Source organism: Sapajus apella, unplaced genomic scaffold (assembly GCF_009761245.1).
Source record: "Sapajus apella isolate SASKATOON/1434 unplaced genomic scaffold, GSC_monkey_1.0 scaffold12, whole genome shotgun sequence".
Classification (NCBI taxonomy): domain Eukaryota; kingdom Metazoa; phylum Chordata; class Mammalia; order Primates; family Cebidae; genus Sapajus; species Sapajus apella.
In genome coordinates this window covers 1,880,011-1,897,081 of record NW_022436952.1, presented here as the reverse complement: position 1 = coordinate 1,897,081, position 17,071 = coordinate 1,880,011, and the positions used below count along the sequence as shown (strand labels likewise).

The 17,071-nt window shown below is 43.4% G+C and overlaps 1 protein-coding gene and 1 long non-coding RNA gene across 5 annotated transcripts in view; one reads left to right on the top strand and one right to left on the bottom strand.

Annotated features, from left to right (window-relative positions):
• LOC116552774 overlaps window positions 1-15,571 on the top strand; it is a 19,645-nt gene extending 4,074 nt beyond the window's left edge. The window contains exons 2-3 of the long non-coding RNA XR_004269516.1: window positions 12,674-12,683; window positions 15,492-15,571. This is a non-coding gene — a long non-coding RNA (uncharacterized LOC116552774). The remainder of the gene's footprint in view (window positions 1-12,673; window positions 12,684-15,491) is intronic.
• The window catches only part of STAT3 (signal transducer and activator of transcription 3), a 78,057-nt gene that overhangs the window by 26,550 nt on the left and 34,436 nt on the right, over window positions 1-17,071 (bottom strand). For all 4 annotated transcript variants that reach the window (XM_032279618.1, XM_032279617.1, XM_032279619.1 and 1 more), the window contains exons 2-8: window positions 11,323-11,473; window positions 9,215-9,359; window positions 7,842-7,940; window positions 1,638-1,733; window positions 1,066-1,147; window positions 776-870; window positions 448-599 (exon numbers count right to left, since the gene is read on the bottom strand). In XM_032279618.1, the coding sequence (XP_032135509.1) occupies window positions 448-599; window positions 776-870; window positions 1,066-1,147; window positions 1,638-1,733; window positions 7,842-7,940; window positions 9,215-9,359; window positions 11,323-11,473 (820 nt within the window). The remainder of the gene's footprint in view (window positions 1-447; window positions 600-775; window positions 871-1,065; window positions 1,148-1,637; window positions 1,734-7,841; window positions 7,941-9,214; window positions 9,360-11,322; window positions 11,474-17,071) is intronic.

Here is a 17,071-nt window from a genome sequence, read left to right as displayed (position 1 = left end):
TTTTTTTTTTTTTTGAGTTGGGAGTCTCACTCTGTTGCCCAGGCTGGAGTGCAGTGGTGCAACCTCAGCTCACTGCAACCTCTGTCTCCCAGGTTTAAGTGATTCTCCTGCCTCAGCTGCCCAGAGTAGCTGGGGGCACCACTATGCTCGGCTAATTTTTATATTTTTAGCAGAGATGAGGTTTCACCATGTTGGACAGGCTGGTCTTGAACTCCTGACCTCAAGTGATCTGCCCACCCATCTCGGCTTCCCAAAGTGCTGGGATTACAAGTGTGAGCCATGCGTCCAGCTGAAATAAAGTAAAAACTTTTAACTCTTGGGCTTGATTTGAATATGGAAAAGACCCTGCATTGGAGATATAATACCAATTCTGTGGGCCTGCAGTTAAGATCACAATTCAATCTAGCTTTCGAGAAAGAAAGGAAAAGCTTCTCTTTCATCCTTTACCAGTTTTCAAGCCGGTCTAGGCAGATGTTGGGCGGGCCTCCAATGCAAGCAATCTGTTGCCGCCTCTTCCAGTCAGCCAGCTCCTCGTCCGTGAGAGTTTTCTGCACGTACTCCATCGCTGACAAAAGCCCCGCCAGCTCACTCACGATGCTCTGGTTGGAAACCAAAACAAAGTCAGAAAACATTTCCTCAGACCGTCTCTAACCACATTCTTTAGTCAACTCCAGAGCAGGAACTTCTTAGAAACCAAGCAAGTTCTGCCACAAGACGCTGAGATCCCGCAAGTGAGCGAGACACCCGGGGGAAGTGGGCCGACCGATGCCCTTACTCTCCGCATCTGGTCCAGCGCAGTGAGCATCTGTTCCAGCTGCTGCATCTTCTGCCTGGTCACTGACTGGTTGTTTCCATTCAGGTCTTGCATGTCTGTGGAGGAAGAAAAAACTCCTTGACCCGAGGGAATACTCCTGTCCTTAATAACCAGGCTCCTTTGAGCACCAATAGCTCCCTTGCACCCCGCCCGCCGTAAGGTCTAAACACAGAGTTAAGACAGATAAGTCTTTCAACTCAATCACACAAACTCACTTTCTAGAGGTTTTAACGTCTCTAATATTCACTTGCCTCCTTGACTCTTGAGGGTTTTATAGTTGAAATCAAAGTCATCCTGGAGATTCTCTACCACTTTCATTTTCTGTTCTAGATCCTGTTTAAAACAAACAAAAAAACAGAAGTAAAGAAAGATTTCCTTGGGAACAGAAAAAATAAAGTTTCTGAGAAGAATTGAAATGAAGCCAAAACCTCAAAAAAGATACATGCAGCACCCACAGGCAGTACCCCCAAGAGAAGTCTCCCTGGTGGCCAGATGCAGTGGCTCATGCCTGCAATCCCATCACTTTAAGAGGCTGAGGTAAGAGGATCACTTGACCCCAGGATTCAAGATTGGCCTGGGCAACACAGGGAGACCCTCATCTCTACAAAAATTTTTTAAAAATTAGTTGGGCGTAGTGATGCACACCTGTGGTCCCAGCTACTTGGAAGGATGGGGTGGGAGGATCACTTGAGCCTGGGAGGTTGAGGCTGCAGTGAGCTGTGATCCTGCCACTGCAGCCTGTCTCAACAACAACAACAACAAAAATGTATATATATATATATTTAATAAAAGCTCCCTGCCCAAGGCTTGCAACTTGCATTACCTGCACTCTCTTCCGGACATCCTGAAGATGCTGCTCTAGCATCTGCTGCTTCTCCGTCACCACGGCTGCTGTGGGGTGGTTGGCCTGGCCCCCTTGCTGCCAAAAAGGAAGTCAATGCACGTGTGAACACAGAAATATGGGGAGAGGAATACCTCTGCCCAGCTTCCATCCCACCCTACCTAACCTTCTTGTTTGGCTTGAGATGCTACTGCCATCAGGAAAGGAAGGGAAACAGAGGCAGGTGCTGTCACTATAAAGGTGATATTACACAGGTCATACTATAAACCCCCTCTATGAACTAAGAGACCACACGTTCAGCTAAGACATGGTCCCTGCCTTCAAAAAGCTCATGGGCAAGTATATAAAAAAATTCAGAACAATTTATGACAGATGTTGGATGCCTGCTTAAACGTAGTATCCAGTATATTTCTGAGAGATAATAAAAAAATCCTGCCCTAGGGATGAAATTTCATATCAAAAGATAGTATCTCAGGGGAGAAGGGGAGGTTGGTACCTTGGAAAAAGTCAAAAAGCACACGGAAAAAGAATAAGAAGAAAGAAAGCCGGGCGTAGCAGCTCACATGTATAATCTAAGCACTTGGGAAGGCTGAAGTGGGAGGGCTGCTTCAGGCCAGGAGTTCAAAACTAGCTAGTCAACCTAGGGAGGCCACATCTCAAATGAATGAATGAATGAAATAACAAGAACAAATAGCATATGAAACTTAAAAATTATAGGCTTGGGCTGGGCATGGTGGCTCCCACCTGTAATCCTAGCACTTTGGGAAACCAAGGCAGGAGGATCACTTGACGCTAGGAGTTTGAGACCAGCCTGGGCAACACAGAAAGAGACCCCCATCTCAAAAAACAAAACAAAACAAAACAAAACCTTTTTTTTTTTTTTAAATATTAGCTGGGCGTGGGCCAGACACGATGGCTCACGCCTGTAATCCCAGCACTTTGGAAGGCTGAGGTGGATGGATCACAAGGTTAGGAGTTCGAGACCAGCCTGGCCAACATAGTGAAACCCTATCTCTACTAACAACAGAAAAAATACGCCGGGTGTGGTGGTAGGCACCTGTAATCCCAACTACTCAGGCGGCTAAGGCAGGAGAAGCAGGAGAATTGCTTGAACCCAGGAGGCAGAGATTGCAGTGAGGTGAGAACACGCCATTGCACTCCAGCCTGGGTGACAGTGTGAGACTCTGTCTCACAAATAAATAAATAAATAAGCTGGGCATGGTGGCATATACTTGTAGTTACAGCTACTTGGGAGGCTGAAGTGAGAGGATCATTTAAGTCCAGGAGTTTGAGGCTGCGCTAGAGCCAGTTTTACGGGCAACCATTTTCTTCCTTTCCCATGGTCCCTATCCAAGTCCACAGAATACAAACTTCTTAGAAGTTTTGGGAAGGTGACCCACGCCCCTACTTCTTCCCACAGTCAGAGTGATTCATCTGATTAGTAAGATGGAGAAAGACTGTGCACACACAGATCTTCAAAGAACCCAGCACCTAAGCTGGTGCCTCCCTCCTCTCACTCTTGCCTTCTTAGAGCACACCACAGGTAAGAGCAGCAGCCTGGTTTCTAGAAGCAGTTCTAGAGGCCTATCCCTCTGCCTTCAATGAGTGTTGGCCTATGGTTGCTGAAGCTCCATATAGATGGCTGGGGTGGGGTGGGAGTGCTGCTCTACAGAGCCAATCTCTCCACCCCAAGATCTAACTCAGGCCCAGGCATTGGAAAGCCCCTATGGTTACCAGCTCAAGCCATAGCTTCCATTCTAGTTTTACCAACAATACAGCTGATTTAACCTTCATTCCACTCCCATGTCTATTTCTCAAGTAGTACTACACTTAAAGGGGGAAAACGTGATTATCTCCCACAGAAAGCCACTCTAATACCTTTGTAAAAAACTTTATTGGCTCCCCACTGCTTCCAACTATAAACATCTTAAGCCTACACAGAAAGCTGTTTCACACAGTTTATAACTTAAAGTTTCCCTCCCCATGCCTCAGTCGCCCTGAACTACCCACTCTTCCCTGCATGCAGAGTGTTTTCACACTCCCTCCCCACCCAAGATCCACTCAGCCTGACCTGGGCTTCAGCCCAAACACACCTGAACTCACTCACCTCAAATTCAGTTCAAATGGTTGCTTTCCTACAAAATCGTATTCAACCCCTTAGAAAAAAATGACACACATCCTCTTCTGTGTCTTTCTTACTTTGAGTCTTTGTGTAGTTATAAACCCAACTAGCCTGAGCCCCTGGTGGCAGGAATTACAACCAGTCTTCTATCTTTAGCCCGTTCTAGACACTTAAGAGCATGCCAGATGATATAAACAGAGAAAATAGCAGTGAGGCCCGGGTTGAGGCCACAAATATCCAACTTATAGCTCTATATCGGGGGTTGCAAACTTTTTCTCTGAGGGACAGAGGGTAAATATTTTTGGCTTTCTGGGTCATACAGTCCCTGCCACAAATAGCCCTGCCATTACAGCACAAAAGCAGCCACAGATAATGCATAAATAAATGTGGCTGGGTTCAGAAAAAAACAAGCAGCAGGCTGGATTTGGGCCAAGGTCATGGTTTGCAGACCCCTAATCCATCTGAAAACATCCTTGGTATACCCTTGGCTTTCCTACCTCGCACGGTAAGTTGAAGCCTCTATTAAACCACATCTTTTTATCTTGTGGAAAAGGATAAAATATAAAGGTTTTCCGCAACAGAAACCCCCAGTGCTGCATGGACAAGTGCCTGTGTGATAACCTCTCAGGCTCCAGGGCCCTGCACAGTAAGTGTTATTTACCACCTCACTCACACCTGAGCATATCAGTTTTCTGCTTAAAATTCCTCACTGGGACTGGGCGTGGTGGCTCACGCAGGTATTCCCAGCACTTTGGGAGGCTGAAGGAGGGGTGGATCACCTGAGGTCAGGAGTTCAAGACCCGCCTGGCCAACATGATGAAATCCTGTCTCTGCAAAAATACAAAAATTAGCCAGGCATGATGGCAGATGCCGATAATCCCAGCTACATGGGAGACTGAGGCGGGAGAATTGCTTGAACCTGGGAGGTGGAGGCTGTAGTGAGCCAATATCAGGCCATTGCACTCCAGCCTGGGCAAAAGAGCAAGACTCCGTCTCCAAAAAAAAAAAAAAATTAGCCGAGCATCGTGGCTTATGCCTGCAGTCCCAGCTACTTGGGAAGCTGAGACATGAGAATTGCTTGAACCTGGGAGGCAGACATTGCAGTGAGCTGAGATCGCACCACAGCACTCCAGCCTGGGTGACAGGGTGAGACTCCGTCTCAAAAGAAAAAGAAATCTGCACTGAGTCCCCATTTCCTACAGTGAAGGTGATGATGGTGATGTCAGCGGTAGCAGAAAGCAGTTAACATTTTTCTTGGCTGGGCGCGGTGGCTCACGCCTGTAATCCCAGCACTTTGGGAAGTCGAGACAGGTGGATCACAAGGTCAGGAGATCGAGACCAGCCTGGCCAATCTGGTGAAACCCCATCCCTACTAAAAACACACAAAAATTTACCGGGTGTGGTGGTGCCTGCCTGTAATCTCAGCTACTTGGGAGGCTGAGGTAGGAGAATTACTTGAACCCGGGAGACGGAGGCTGCAGTGAGCCGAGATCGTGCCATTGCACTCCAGCCTGGGTGACAGAGGGAGACTCCGTCTCAAAAAAAAAAAAAAAAAAAAAAATTCTCGCATTTATGTGTCAGATGCTTATGTTTTAAGCATTTTACATGTATTAATTCTATGAAGAAGGTATTATCATTCTCACTGGAGGAACAGAGAAAGTAAAAATTATTTACTTAAGGCTACAGAGCAAGTGGCAGGGCTGTGGGTTCAAACTGAAGCAGATTGGCCCCTTGTGGTAAACTGCTCTTCCAGAGCTCTGTTGTTAGGTATGACTAATTAAAACATCATCATGTGGCCTTTTTTTTTTTTTTTGAGACAGGGTTTCACCATCTTGGCCAGGTTGGTCTTAAACTCCTCACCTCGTGATCCACCCGCCTTGGCCTCCCAAAGTGCTAGGATTATACAGGCGTGAGCCACCGTGCCCAGCCCCTATCATGTGGCCTTGACTAGCTCATCTTCCCTGACCCAATCAGACGCTGAACTTTCGGAACACTTCTCCCAAGAATACACGTTTCTGTTTCTGTTTTTGAACATGATCTTCTTTCTTCCTGGTGAGCTCTCTCTTATCAGCTGATGAGCCAAGGAGTTCAAGACCAGCCTGGGAAACATGGCAAGACCCTGTCTCTACCAAAAAAAAAAAAATTAGCTGGGCATGGTGGTGTGTGGCTGTAGTCCCAGCTACTCATAAGGCTGAGGCAGAAGGATCACTTGAGCCCAGGTGGTTGAGGCTGCAGTGAGCTGTGATCACACCACAGCACTCCAGTCTAAGTGACAGAGTGAAACTCTATCTCAAAAAGAAAAGAAAAATGATTGTGATGGTAAATTTGAAATGTAATGTATGTATATTTTACCAAAATTTTTTAAAAAGCAGAAGGTTCGGGGAGAAAAAGAAAGAAAAAATGTCCCTGAGTATAGGGTATTAAAGAAAGTAAAACTTCTCACAGAAAGTAAAAAAGTCTCCTATGACCAACTACTTTAACGATCTCATATATGCACTTCCAGATATTTTCCCATACATATCAATAGTATATGCAAATTGCATACATTTGTTTTTACTATTATGAATCAGATCTTTACTTTCTTTTTTTTTGAGACGGAGTCTCACTCTGTCACCCTGGCTGGAGTGCAGTGGCACAATCTCAGCTCACTGCAACCTCTGCCTCCCGAGTTCAAGTGATTCTTCTGCCTCAGCCTCCCAATTAGCTAGGACTACAGGTGTGTGCCACCATGCCCGGCTAATTTTTTGTATTTTTAGTAGAGATAGGGTTTCACCATATTGGCCAGGTTGTTCTCAAACTCCTGACCTCATGATCCGCCCACCTCAGCCTCCCAAAGTGCTGGGATTACAGGCGTGAGCCAGCGCACTCAGCCCAGGTCTTTACTTTCATTACACTTTCTAATAGGTTACTGCTGCTACTGTATAGGGAAACTACAGATTCTGAAAATATTTATCTTGTATACAATGGCCTTTCTAAACCTTGCTAGTTCCAATCATTTTGTTAGTTTTGTTTCTCTTGGATCTTCTAGGAAGACCTATCTATCTGTAAATAATAATAATTCTGTCCCTTGCTTTCCAATATTTATATCCTAATTTCCTTTTCTTTGTGTATAGGCTGAATCTTTCAGAAAAATATCAAGGGTAAAAGACATCCTTATCGTTTACTGTTTTTATTGAGAATAGTGTTGTTTTTTTTTAATCTGTCACTCTTAGGATATGCTTAAGTTAGAGAACAGTGTTTCACCACTGTCCATCATGCTCCCTTTGGTTTCTGATAAATACTCTTTCTTGTGATAAGAAAGAATTGATAAAATCCAACTGATATTGGGTCAACTGGATTGAAAGAAAGAATTGATTAAATCCAATTTATACTGGATTTTATAATTTAACAAAAACAATATTTTTTTCTTTAACTTACTAATTTAATGAATTACATTAATAGAATTTCTAATGTCAACAAATCATCCTTGCATTCCTAGAATATAAACCATGTTTGGTGGACTGCGTAGGATGCCAAAAATCCTAACCATTTTTGTTTACTTACACCATTTTTTAGGTTTTCTTTTCTTTAAAAAGAAAAAAAATAGAGATGAGATCTTGCTAAATTACCCCAGCGGGTCTGACTCCTGAGGCTCAAGGACCCTGCCCAACTCAGCCTCCAAAAGTGCTGGGATTATAGGTGTGATCCACCACACCTGGCTGTTTTTCAGGTTTTGATATGAGGATTTCTCTCCAGCCTCATAAAATAAGCCTGAAAGACCTCTTGGTTTTCTATACTTTGGAAAAGTCTGAATGATATTGGAATAATCTGTACCATGAAAGTTTGTCAGAACAAAACTTTTAAACCATTTGGTCTGTTGGATTATTTTGGTGGAACTTCCTTTTTTGTAGAGTTTTTCAATGTATTTTTGGGGGCGGGAATTTCTTTAAGAGTTTTCCAACGTATTTTTATGATTATTGATCTATTTATTTTCCTTATTTTTTAGTAGATCTAATAATTTATCTCATTATAAAGTTGTTTGATTTTCCATTCCTCCCAGACCAGGGCTTGGTCTCAGGTCTCACCTGGGCTGCAGTGGCTGCAGTCTGTAGAAGGCGGGACTCTTCCCACAGGCACCGGGCCACAATCCGGGCAATCTCCATTGGCTTCTCAAGATACCTGCTCTGTAAGTAGGAGAGAAAGGTAATGAAAATCAGCAGTAGACCATGGAGATGTGGACTGAACTTTGCTAACTTTAAACCAATTTATTCATCAAGGAAAGCATTTACTGCCGGAAACAACAGAACAAACGCTTCAGAGCCTGGGTGAAGGCTGTCTGTAGGGGGTGAAGGGGAGGTTGTTACTATTTCTGTAACTAGAAGGACCATTAGCCTGAGTCTTGCTGGAGTGCAGTGGTGTAATCACAGCTTATTGCAGCTTCAACTTCCCAAGCTCAAACAATTTTCTCACCTCAGCCTCCTGAGTAGCTGGGAATATAGGTGTGTGCCACCAAAACCAATTAGTTTTTTTTTTGAGACGGAGTTTCGCCCTTGTTACCCAGGCTGGAGTGCAATGGCGCGATCTCGGCTCACTGCAACCTCCGCCTCCCGGGTTCAGGCAATTCTCCTGCCCCAGCCTCCTGAGTCGCTGGGATTACAGGCAAGCGCCACCATGCCCAGCTAATTTTTTTTTTTGTATTTTTAGTAGAGACAGGGTTTCATCATGTTGACCAGGATGGTCTCTATCTCTTGACCTCGTGATCCACCCGCCTCGGCCTCCCACAGTGCTGGGATTACAGGCTTGAGCCACCGCGCCCGGCCCCAATTAGTTTAAAAAAAAAAAAAAATTTCTGTAAAGATGGTGTCTTGCTATGCTGCCCAGGCTGGTCTCAAACTCCCAGGCTCAAGCAATCCTCCCTCCTCAACCTTCTAAGGTGTTAGGATTATAGGCATGAGCCACCACGCCTGACCTTATTTGAGTCTTTTATTTTTTTGAAAGCTAAGCCTTGAAGCAGTGTCTTTATACAGTATGATATCCTGGTCTTAAGGAGAAGCAACTGACTTAGTCAAGAAGTATCCCATTACTGTCAAGCCTTTAACATGTAACAGTGAGAGTGATCTTCCTATCAGTGGACCAGGTTAACATGCTAACATGTATGATCAATATAAAAATCACTCTATTACTTCAATTATGACAAGCGAAGTGACTCTCAGGTAATGATGCTCACGGGTAAGTACACAGTGCGTGGAGAAAGGGCTAATTACTTCTCCTGTGACTGAAAATATAAGATAGATTCTTTTTTTTTTTTTTTCTTTTTTCTAAGCATCTAGATACTGCGTAGAGAACAAGATAGATTCTTATTATTTAGCCAAATGAGAAAAGAAATGCTCCCATGGAAGAACGCTAACACCCAACTCTGTAGGTCCTATTTCTCCTTGTCCCCAGTTTCTCATCATACCTGAAGAAACTGCTTGATTCTTCGTAGATTGTGCTGATAAAGAACATTCGACTCTTGCAGGAAGCGGCTATACTGCTGGTCAATCTCGCCCAGGAGATTATGAAACACCAAAGTGGCATGTGATTCTTTGCTGGCCGCATATGCCCTAGGAAAAGGAAGAATGATAAAGAATGGTTCTCAAGCCAACGCATACACACAAACAGAAATCACCATCAAGAAAGAGGAAAAAAAAAAACAAAGCAAACCTGATGCCATAACCCATTCATCATTTTAGATTTCTCTTGCTCAGCAATAAAATACCATCAATTTAATAATTATTAACAATTATTCCAGGCCAGCCACAGTGGCTCATGCCTGTAATCCCAGCACTTTGGAAGGCCACAGTTGGCAGATCACCTGAGGTCAGGAGTTCCAGACCAGCCTGGCCAACATGGTGAAACCCTGTCTCTAATAAAATTCAAAAATTAGCCAGGCGCGGTGGCTCAAGCCTGTAATCCCAGCACTTTGGGAGGCCGAGGCGGGTAGATCACGAGGTCAAGAGATCGAGATCACCCTGGTCAACATGGTGAAACCCTGTCTCTACTAAAAATACAAAAAATTAGCTGGGCATGGTGGCGCGTGCCTGTAATCCCAGCTACTCAGGAGGCTGAGGCAGGAGAATTGCCTGAACCCAGGAGGCGGAGGTTGCGGTGAGCCGAGATCGCGCCATTGCACTCCAGCCTGGGTAACAAGAGCAAAACTCCGTCTCAAAAAAAAAAAAAAAAAATTCAAAAATTAGCTGAGTATGGTGGCAGGCGCCTGTAATCCCAGCTACTCAGAAGGCTGAGGCAGGAGAATCGCTTGAACCCTGGAGGCAGAGGTTGCAGTGAGCTGAGATAGCGCCACTGCATTCCAGCCTTGGCTACAGAGCCAGATTCCATCTCAAAAACAAAACAAAAAACAATTATTCCAGATATTTTTAGCCACTCTATAGTCTGTATTTGTAAAATATTTGAGCAAAGTAGACAGATACGCTGTTTTGCTTTAAATTCTCAATAAACTCTGGTCAGATTTATTAGTACAAATAAATAATCCCAGGCTGGGATGGCCTATCTCCAACATCTGTGAATCACCTCCTGGCCCTTCACCAAATCAGAGTATGCATTCTGAAAAAACCAGGTCGTATTAACACTGGCCTGAATTAGACCAAAATTAGTAGGTGAGCCTGAACATATTAAAGTGAAGGAAGTAGTTGCTGGACTTCTGTGCCATTATCTCTTCTATGAATGGGATCTATTTCCCTTATCCTGTGATATAGTTTGGATCTACATCCCTGCCCAAATCTCACATTGCAATGTAATCCCCACTGTTGGAGGTGGGGACCCGTGGAAGGTGACTGGATCATGGGAGTGGGTTTCTCATGAATGGTTTAGCACCATCCCTGTTGGTACTGTCCTCCAGACAGTGAGTTCTTCTTGTGAGATCTGTTCATTTAAAAGTGTGTGGCACCTCTCCCCTTGCTCTCCTGCTCTTGCTCTGGCCATGTGACCTGTCTGTTTCCCCTCTGCCTTCTGCCATGATTGGAAGCTTCCTGAGGCCTCCCCAGCAGTGGATGGTGCTATGCTTCCTGTACAGTTGCAGAACTGTGAGCCAATTAAACCTCTCTTCTTATAAATTACCCAGTATCAGGTATTTCTTTATAGCAATTTGAGAACAGACAAATATACTCTGCGTCTCTTTCCTTTAATTAAAGGGGAATTACAAGTATCAACCCAAAGTTCTAGCTATGATAGAATTCACATTCAGAGAAAAAATATGTCTACCACATCACTGGATTATCAGAATATATAGAGGATCTGCCCAAGTAAATGAGGTCCAAATCAACCTTCAAGACATCTACCACCATACAGGCTGTTTCAATGTGTCAAAAGACAGTTGTCCGCATGCCTTCTAATGTAAAATATGCTTTACAAGACCAAAGGGTGCCACTTTATCTCATAATCTCATTTTCCCCATCACCTGCACCCATACATTTTTCAATGAAACAGCAAAGCATGACGTTGAGAGTTCATGTTTCTTGACTCAAACCGAAACCTAACAATTTGCAGAGTCTCTCAAGAAGGACTTACCAATCTTGACTCTCTATCCATGGGGCCAGAAACTGCCGCAGTTCCATTGGGAAGCTGTCACTGTAGAGCTGATGGAGCTGCTCCAGGTACCGTGTGTCAAGCTGCTGCAGCTGATTCCATTGGGCCATCCTGCTAAAATCAGGGGTCCCAACTGTAAAGCAAAGTGTGCATATGGTCACCACAAGTCCCAGCAGGGTAAACAATCTAGAAGTAGCCACTGCCCAACACAGGGGTCAGGTCTGTGATCAGGGATAAAGATGCTCTGGGGAGGACCCTGCTTGCTTCTTCCAGTTTATTTTATTTTTGAAAAAATAGAGATAGGGGTCTCACCATGTTGTCCTGGGCTCAAGTGATCCTCCTGCCTCGGCTTCCCAAAGTGCTGGGATTGCAGATGTGAGCCTCCACATCTGGCCACACATCTCTTTTACACTGGCATGACAAGCAGTTATTATGCCAGGTTCTAGAATCCATTATCTACCAGAGGTGTGTGAAATGAAAAAATTATTCAATTTCCAGATTTCTGTTCCCTTATTTATAAAATAGATAACAATTCCCACTCCTCAATGGGAAGTACTGAGATATTCCTACAGCACCCAGTTCAGTGCATGGCACACAACAGATGCCCAACAAATGTCGGTTCCATTCTTTCCACTCCACAGCCCTTTTAGTTATACACAGTAAACCTGTACTATGGCCAAAATGTAAAAAGTGTGTTTGGGGTGGGGGTCGGGGGACAGAGAGCTAATTCCAAGATTACAGATTTAGAAGTATAAATGGCCGCGGGCGGTGGCGCATGCCTGTAGTCCCAACTACTCGGGAGGCTGAGGTGGGAGGATCACTTGAGCCCAGGAGTTCTGGGCTGTAGTACACTATGCTGATCGGGTGTCCGCACTAAGTTCGGCATCAATATGGTGACCTCCCAGGAGTGGGGAACCACCAGGTTGCCTAAGGAGGGGTGAACTGGCCCAGGTCAGAAACGGAGCAGGTCAAAACTCCCGTGCTGATCAGTAGTGGGATCACGCCTGTGAATAGCCACTGCACTCCAGCCTGGGCAACATAGCGAGACCCTGTCTCTTAAGAAAACAAAGTATAAATGAGGATTCAAGAAGTTCTGCCTGAGATTTTCCTACTCAACAAAAAGTAACTTTTTAAAAAATTTCTTAGTCTGGGATAACAGAGAAGGGAAGAAAAATGCCAAGCATAGAAGTTGTCGCAGGTTCAGGAACACCCCAGTGAAATGCTCTGGTATGAGAAACCCAGCCAGCTAATCACCTGCAATCCTCTTTCTGAATAGTTTGGGTCATGGAACTATCAATAGAGGCCAAGTCGTTTTAAGAAGTTCTAAAAATAGGCCAGGCGGGGTGGCTCACATCTGTCACCCCAGCACTTTGGGAGGCCGAGGCGGGCAAATCACCTGAGGTCAGGAGTTAGAGAACAGCCTGATCAATATGGAGAAATCCCGTCTCTACTAAAATACAAAATTAGCCAGGCGCAGCGGTGCATGCTTGTAATCCCAGCTACTCGAGAGACTGAGGCAGGAGAATCGCTTGAATCCTGGAGGTGGAGGTGGCAGTGAGCTGAGATCGTGCCATTGCTCTCCAGCCTGAACAACGAGAGTGAAACTCTATCTCAAAAATATATATATATTAAAAAGCAATATTACTTGCCATCTTCCCCGCTGAAATTCACCTGCCACAGGACAGATGCTGCCTGGACAGTGGTACAGGTACACTAAGCACTGGCTGGAGTAAAAGCAGTGGCTGACGCGCATACTATACGCTGAAGCGTTTTAACGACGGTATGTATTTTGCCCTCAGTAAGAAATCAAAGGCCATTAGATCTCTCTTATGATATTTGCATTAGGGCCAAGTTTAAATCTGTCTCACATGGAGGTTGCAGTGAGCCAAGGTTGCGCCACTGCACTCCAGCCTGGGTGACAGAGTGGGGCTCTGTCTCAAAAAAAAAAAAAAATCTGCCTCATAGACTAAAAGCATCATGACCTGACTTATGCTATGCAAGAACTGATGTGCATACAAAGAAATCTGCATAATATGCCATTTATGTGGATTCTGTTGCAAACAGATGTACTGAAACTCTAAACCTACACAGTCCAGTATGGAGTCACTAGCCACATGTGGCTACTGAGCACTTGGAATGTGGCTGCTTCAAACTGAGATATGCTATCAATGTAAAATACACACTGAATTTTGAGGAGTTAGTGAAAAATAAAAGAATGTAAAATATCTCGTTCATGTTGAAATGAATATATTTTAGATATGTCGGGTTAAATAAAATCTATTATTAAAATTAACTTCACCCATTTCTTTTTACTTCTTTTAATGTGGCTACTAGAAAATTTAACATTGGCAGGGCACGGTGGCTCACACCTATAATACCAGCACTTAGGGAAGCCAAAGCAGGTGGATCACCTGAGGGCTGGAGTTTGAGACCAGCCTGGCCAATGTGGCAAAACTCTGTCTCTACTAAAACTACAAAAATTAGCTGGGTGTGGTAGCACATGTCTGTAGTCCCAGCTATTTGGGAGGCTGAGGCAGGGAAAAAAAAAAAAACTTAACATTGCCTATGTGACTTGGATATTATTTTTATTGAAAACTGTTACTGTAGACAATGTAGCCAAAAAGCAGTGGTTCTAAAAGAAAGATTTTAAAAAAGAATTATCTGCTTTTTGTAATAAACTCCAGTGTTACAAAAAGCTATAAGCCGTAGGCCGGGCGTGGTGGCTCATGCCTGTAATCCAAGCACTTTGGAGGCCAAGGCGGGCGGATCACCTGAGGTCGGGAGTTCAAGACCAGCCTGACCAACATGGTAAAACCCCGTCTTTAAAAAAAAAAAAAATAGACTTTTGTTTTTGAGACAAGGTCTCTCTTTGTCACCCAGGCTGGAGTACAGTGGCAAATATAGATCACTGTAACCTCCAACTCCTGGGCTCTAGCAATCCTCCTATCTCAGGGACTCGCGTAGCTGGGACTAGAGGCACACACCAGCATGCTTGGCTAATTCTTTGCAGTTTTTGTAGAAACAAGGTCTCAGTTTGTTGCTCAGACTGATCTTGAACTCCTGGCCTCAAGCAATCCTCCCACTTTAGCCTCCCAAAGTGCTGGGATTGCAGGCATGAGCCATCGTGGCCAGCCAGAAATAGACTAATTATCTGTGTTGGCTACAGAGGCAGAGGCATCACAGTCTACTCCCTGAAGGTCCAAGTTAAAACCGTAAAACAGCATCCCACACTACCTACTCCATCATAGATGAACACTGGGGTCATGCATGAATATTTGCATTTTCAAACTAACACATCCCAAAAAATTATCTGATTCATTTCCAGTATATAACTAAGGATTTTTTGGTTGTTGCTGTTCTTATTTTTAGCTGGGGAGAGAGGAGGACTAGTAAGTGGTACAATGATTGTATTGTTTCTCAAACCAGAAACCAGCTAGCAGTTTTTTCCATAAAATCAAAGCACCAAGAATGACTGATTTTATGTTTTACTTTTTAGTCTAATCACCATAGGTGATATTTGAATAGCTATTCTACATGAAAAAAAAAAGTATAAATTAAAACCAAAGACCAGGTCGTATTTTCAAGGAGAGTATAGGCAAATACTAAAACAGTCTTCTCCTTATAGGCTGCTTAGCTACAAACCACATCTAATTAACAGCAGTCACAGGAGGTGACTAGCCAAAGTGTCTGGCAATCTCACTGCCAACCAGCTTTACCGTAACTGTTTTACTGGAAAAAGCCTCAAAGAGCTGACATTATTTCACAATTTCAATTTTGGTTTTTCAAATTACAAGTTAATCTGAAGAACTCCACCTAAGTTCCAGGTATATTACTTCATATCTACAGAATAATTCTAAGCCTGTGGGTTTCTAAAAAAAATTTATTATAAGTTCTAGAATTGGGCAACACTTAATTCAAATGCCATAGAATGAGTGTTCTCCCCTAAGTCTGCGATTTAATAACGACTTCATTGAGCCCCAGAACACACAAAGTTATATGAGTAACACTTTGAGTGCTAAGTACCATTCTGGGTGCACAGGAGAGAAGTCAATTCATTATTCCATATAGGCTGGCTCAGGACATTATATGGGGCTCAATTCAAAGCATTTACTCAGGTTAAGTCGGCAGATAGTAGATGCTAGCGTACAAAGTGTAATCCTGTTTTCTATAACTGAAGAGAAAAGAAAAAATGAAACAGCAAGTCATCAAAGACTTTTTGGACTTTTCAAAACAGGAATTTATCAGCCCTTTGGGGATAACCTACTAACAGTAAGTCATAAAACAAACAGCTATTGTCTAATGAAGAACTTATTACTATAAAGATGACTGAAAAAGTCTGTCCAAAGTCACAGTTCTCATTTAGATACTTCAAGCTAATGAAACCAAAAGATATATTAAGAAATGCAGTCAAGACCACTTACAAAAGGGATTTACTACACAGCTTCATAAAACTTCTTTTTAAATTAAGACATACTTCACATTAGGCCAGGCACAGTGGCTCACACCTGTAATCCCAGCACTCTGGGAAGATGAGGCGGGTGGATCACAAGATCAGGAGTTCAAGGCCAGCTTGGCCAACATGGTGAAACCCCATCTCTACTAAAAATACAAAAAATTAGTCAGGCGTGGTGGCACACACCTGTAATCCCAGCTACTCAGGAGGCTAAAGCCGGAGAATCACTTGAACCCGGGAGGCAGAGGATGGAGTAAGCTGAGATCATGCCACTGCACTCCAGCTTGGGTGACACAGCAAGACTCTATCTCCAAAAAAAAAAAAAGACTTATACTTCATATCCATGCACTAGCAGATTTACAACTGGGGTGAGGAAAGGTAGAAAGAGAGATGAAAATCAGGCTCATGCAATAATCCAAAACAGAAAGTGAGCTAAAGATAATTTCTGTTCCACTCTGCAATGTATCATGAGATTTTCCGTTGGGTACTACCTATACTTTTATTATAATTACACATATTTTAAATAGAGCATACCTGTGTTTTATCTGCTGCCTACATTAGCCTCTTCTTTGCCATCAGGAAAGGCCCAGTGATCAAGGCAAACAAAGTATAAAGTAATACAGATTTCTTGAACTAAATTCTGTAGAAACCAGTCCTTTTAAGAGGTATGTTTGAAAGATTACAAAATAATATTCACTGTGGAAAATTTAGAAAAATATAAAAAAGAAAATAAGAGATTAAAAAAATCCATATCCCACTGTCCTACTATCCAGAACAAAAACTGACATGTTGCCAGGTATGGTGGCACATGCCTGATCCCAGCACTTTGGGAGGCTGAGGTGGGAGGATCGCTTGAGGCCAGGAAGTTGAGGCTACAGTGAGCTGTGATTGCACCATTGCACTCCAGCCTGGATGACAGAGCAAGATCCTGTCTCCAAAAAAAAAAAAAAGAAAAAAAAAATGACATTTTGATGTAATTCCTTTACATCTATTTCAGAATGTGTGCGTGTGCGCGCGTGCATTTTTTTTTTTTACATTGGAGTCATAACATTAATACAGCTTCATATTCTTTTAAAGTTTACTATGTAGTAAACATTTTTCTATGAAAAGAGTATTGTGTTTGTTTGTTTGTTTGTTCAAATAGAGAGGAGGTCTCACTATGTTGCCCAGGCTGGTCTCAAACTCTTGGTCTCAAGCGACTCTCCTGTTTTGGCCTCCCAAAGTGCTGGGATTACAAGTGTGAACCCCAGTACTCAGCCTGAAAAGAAACATTTTGTT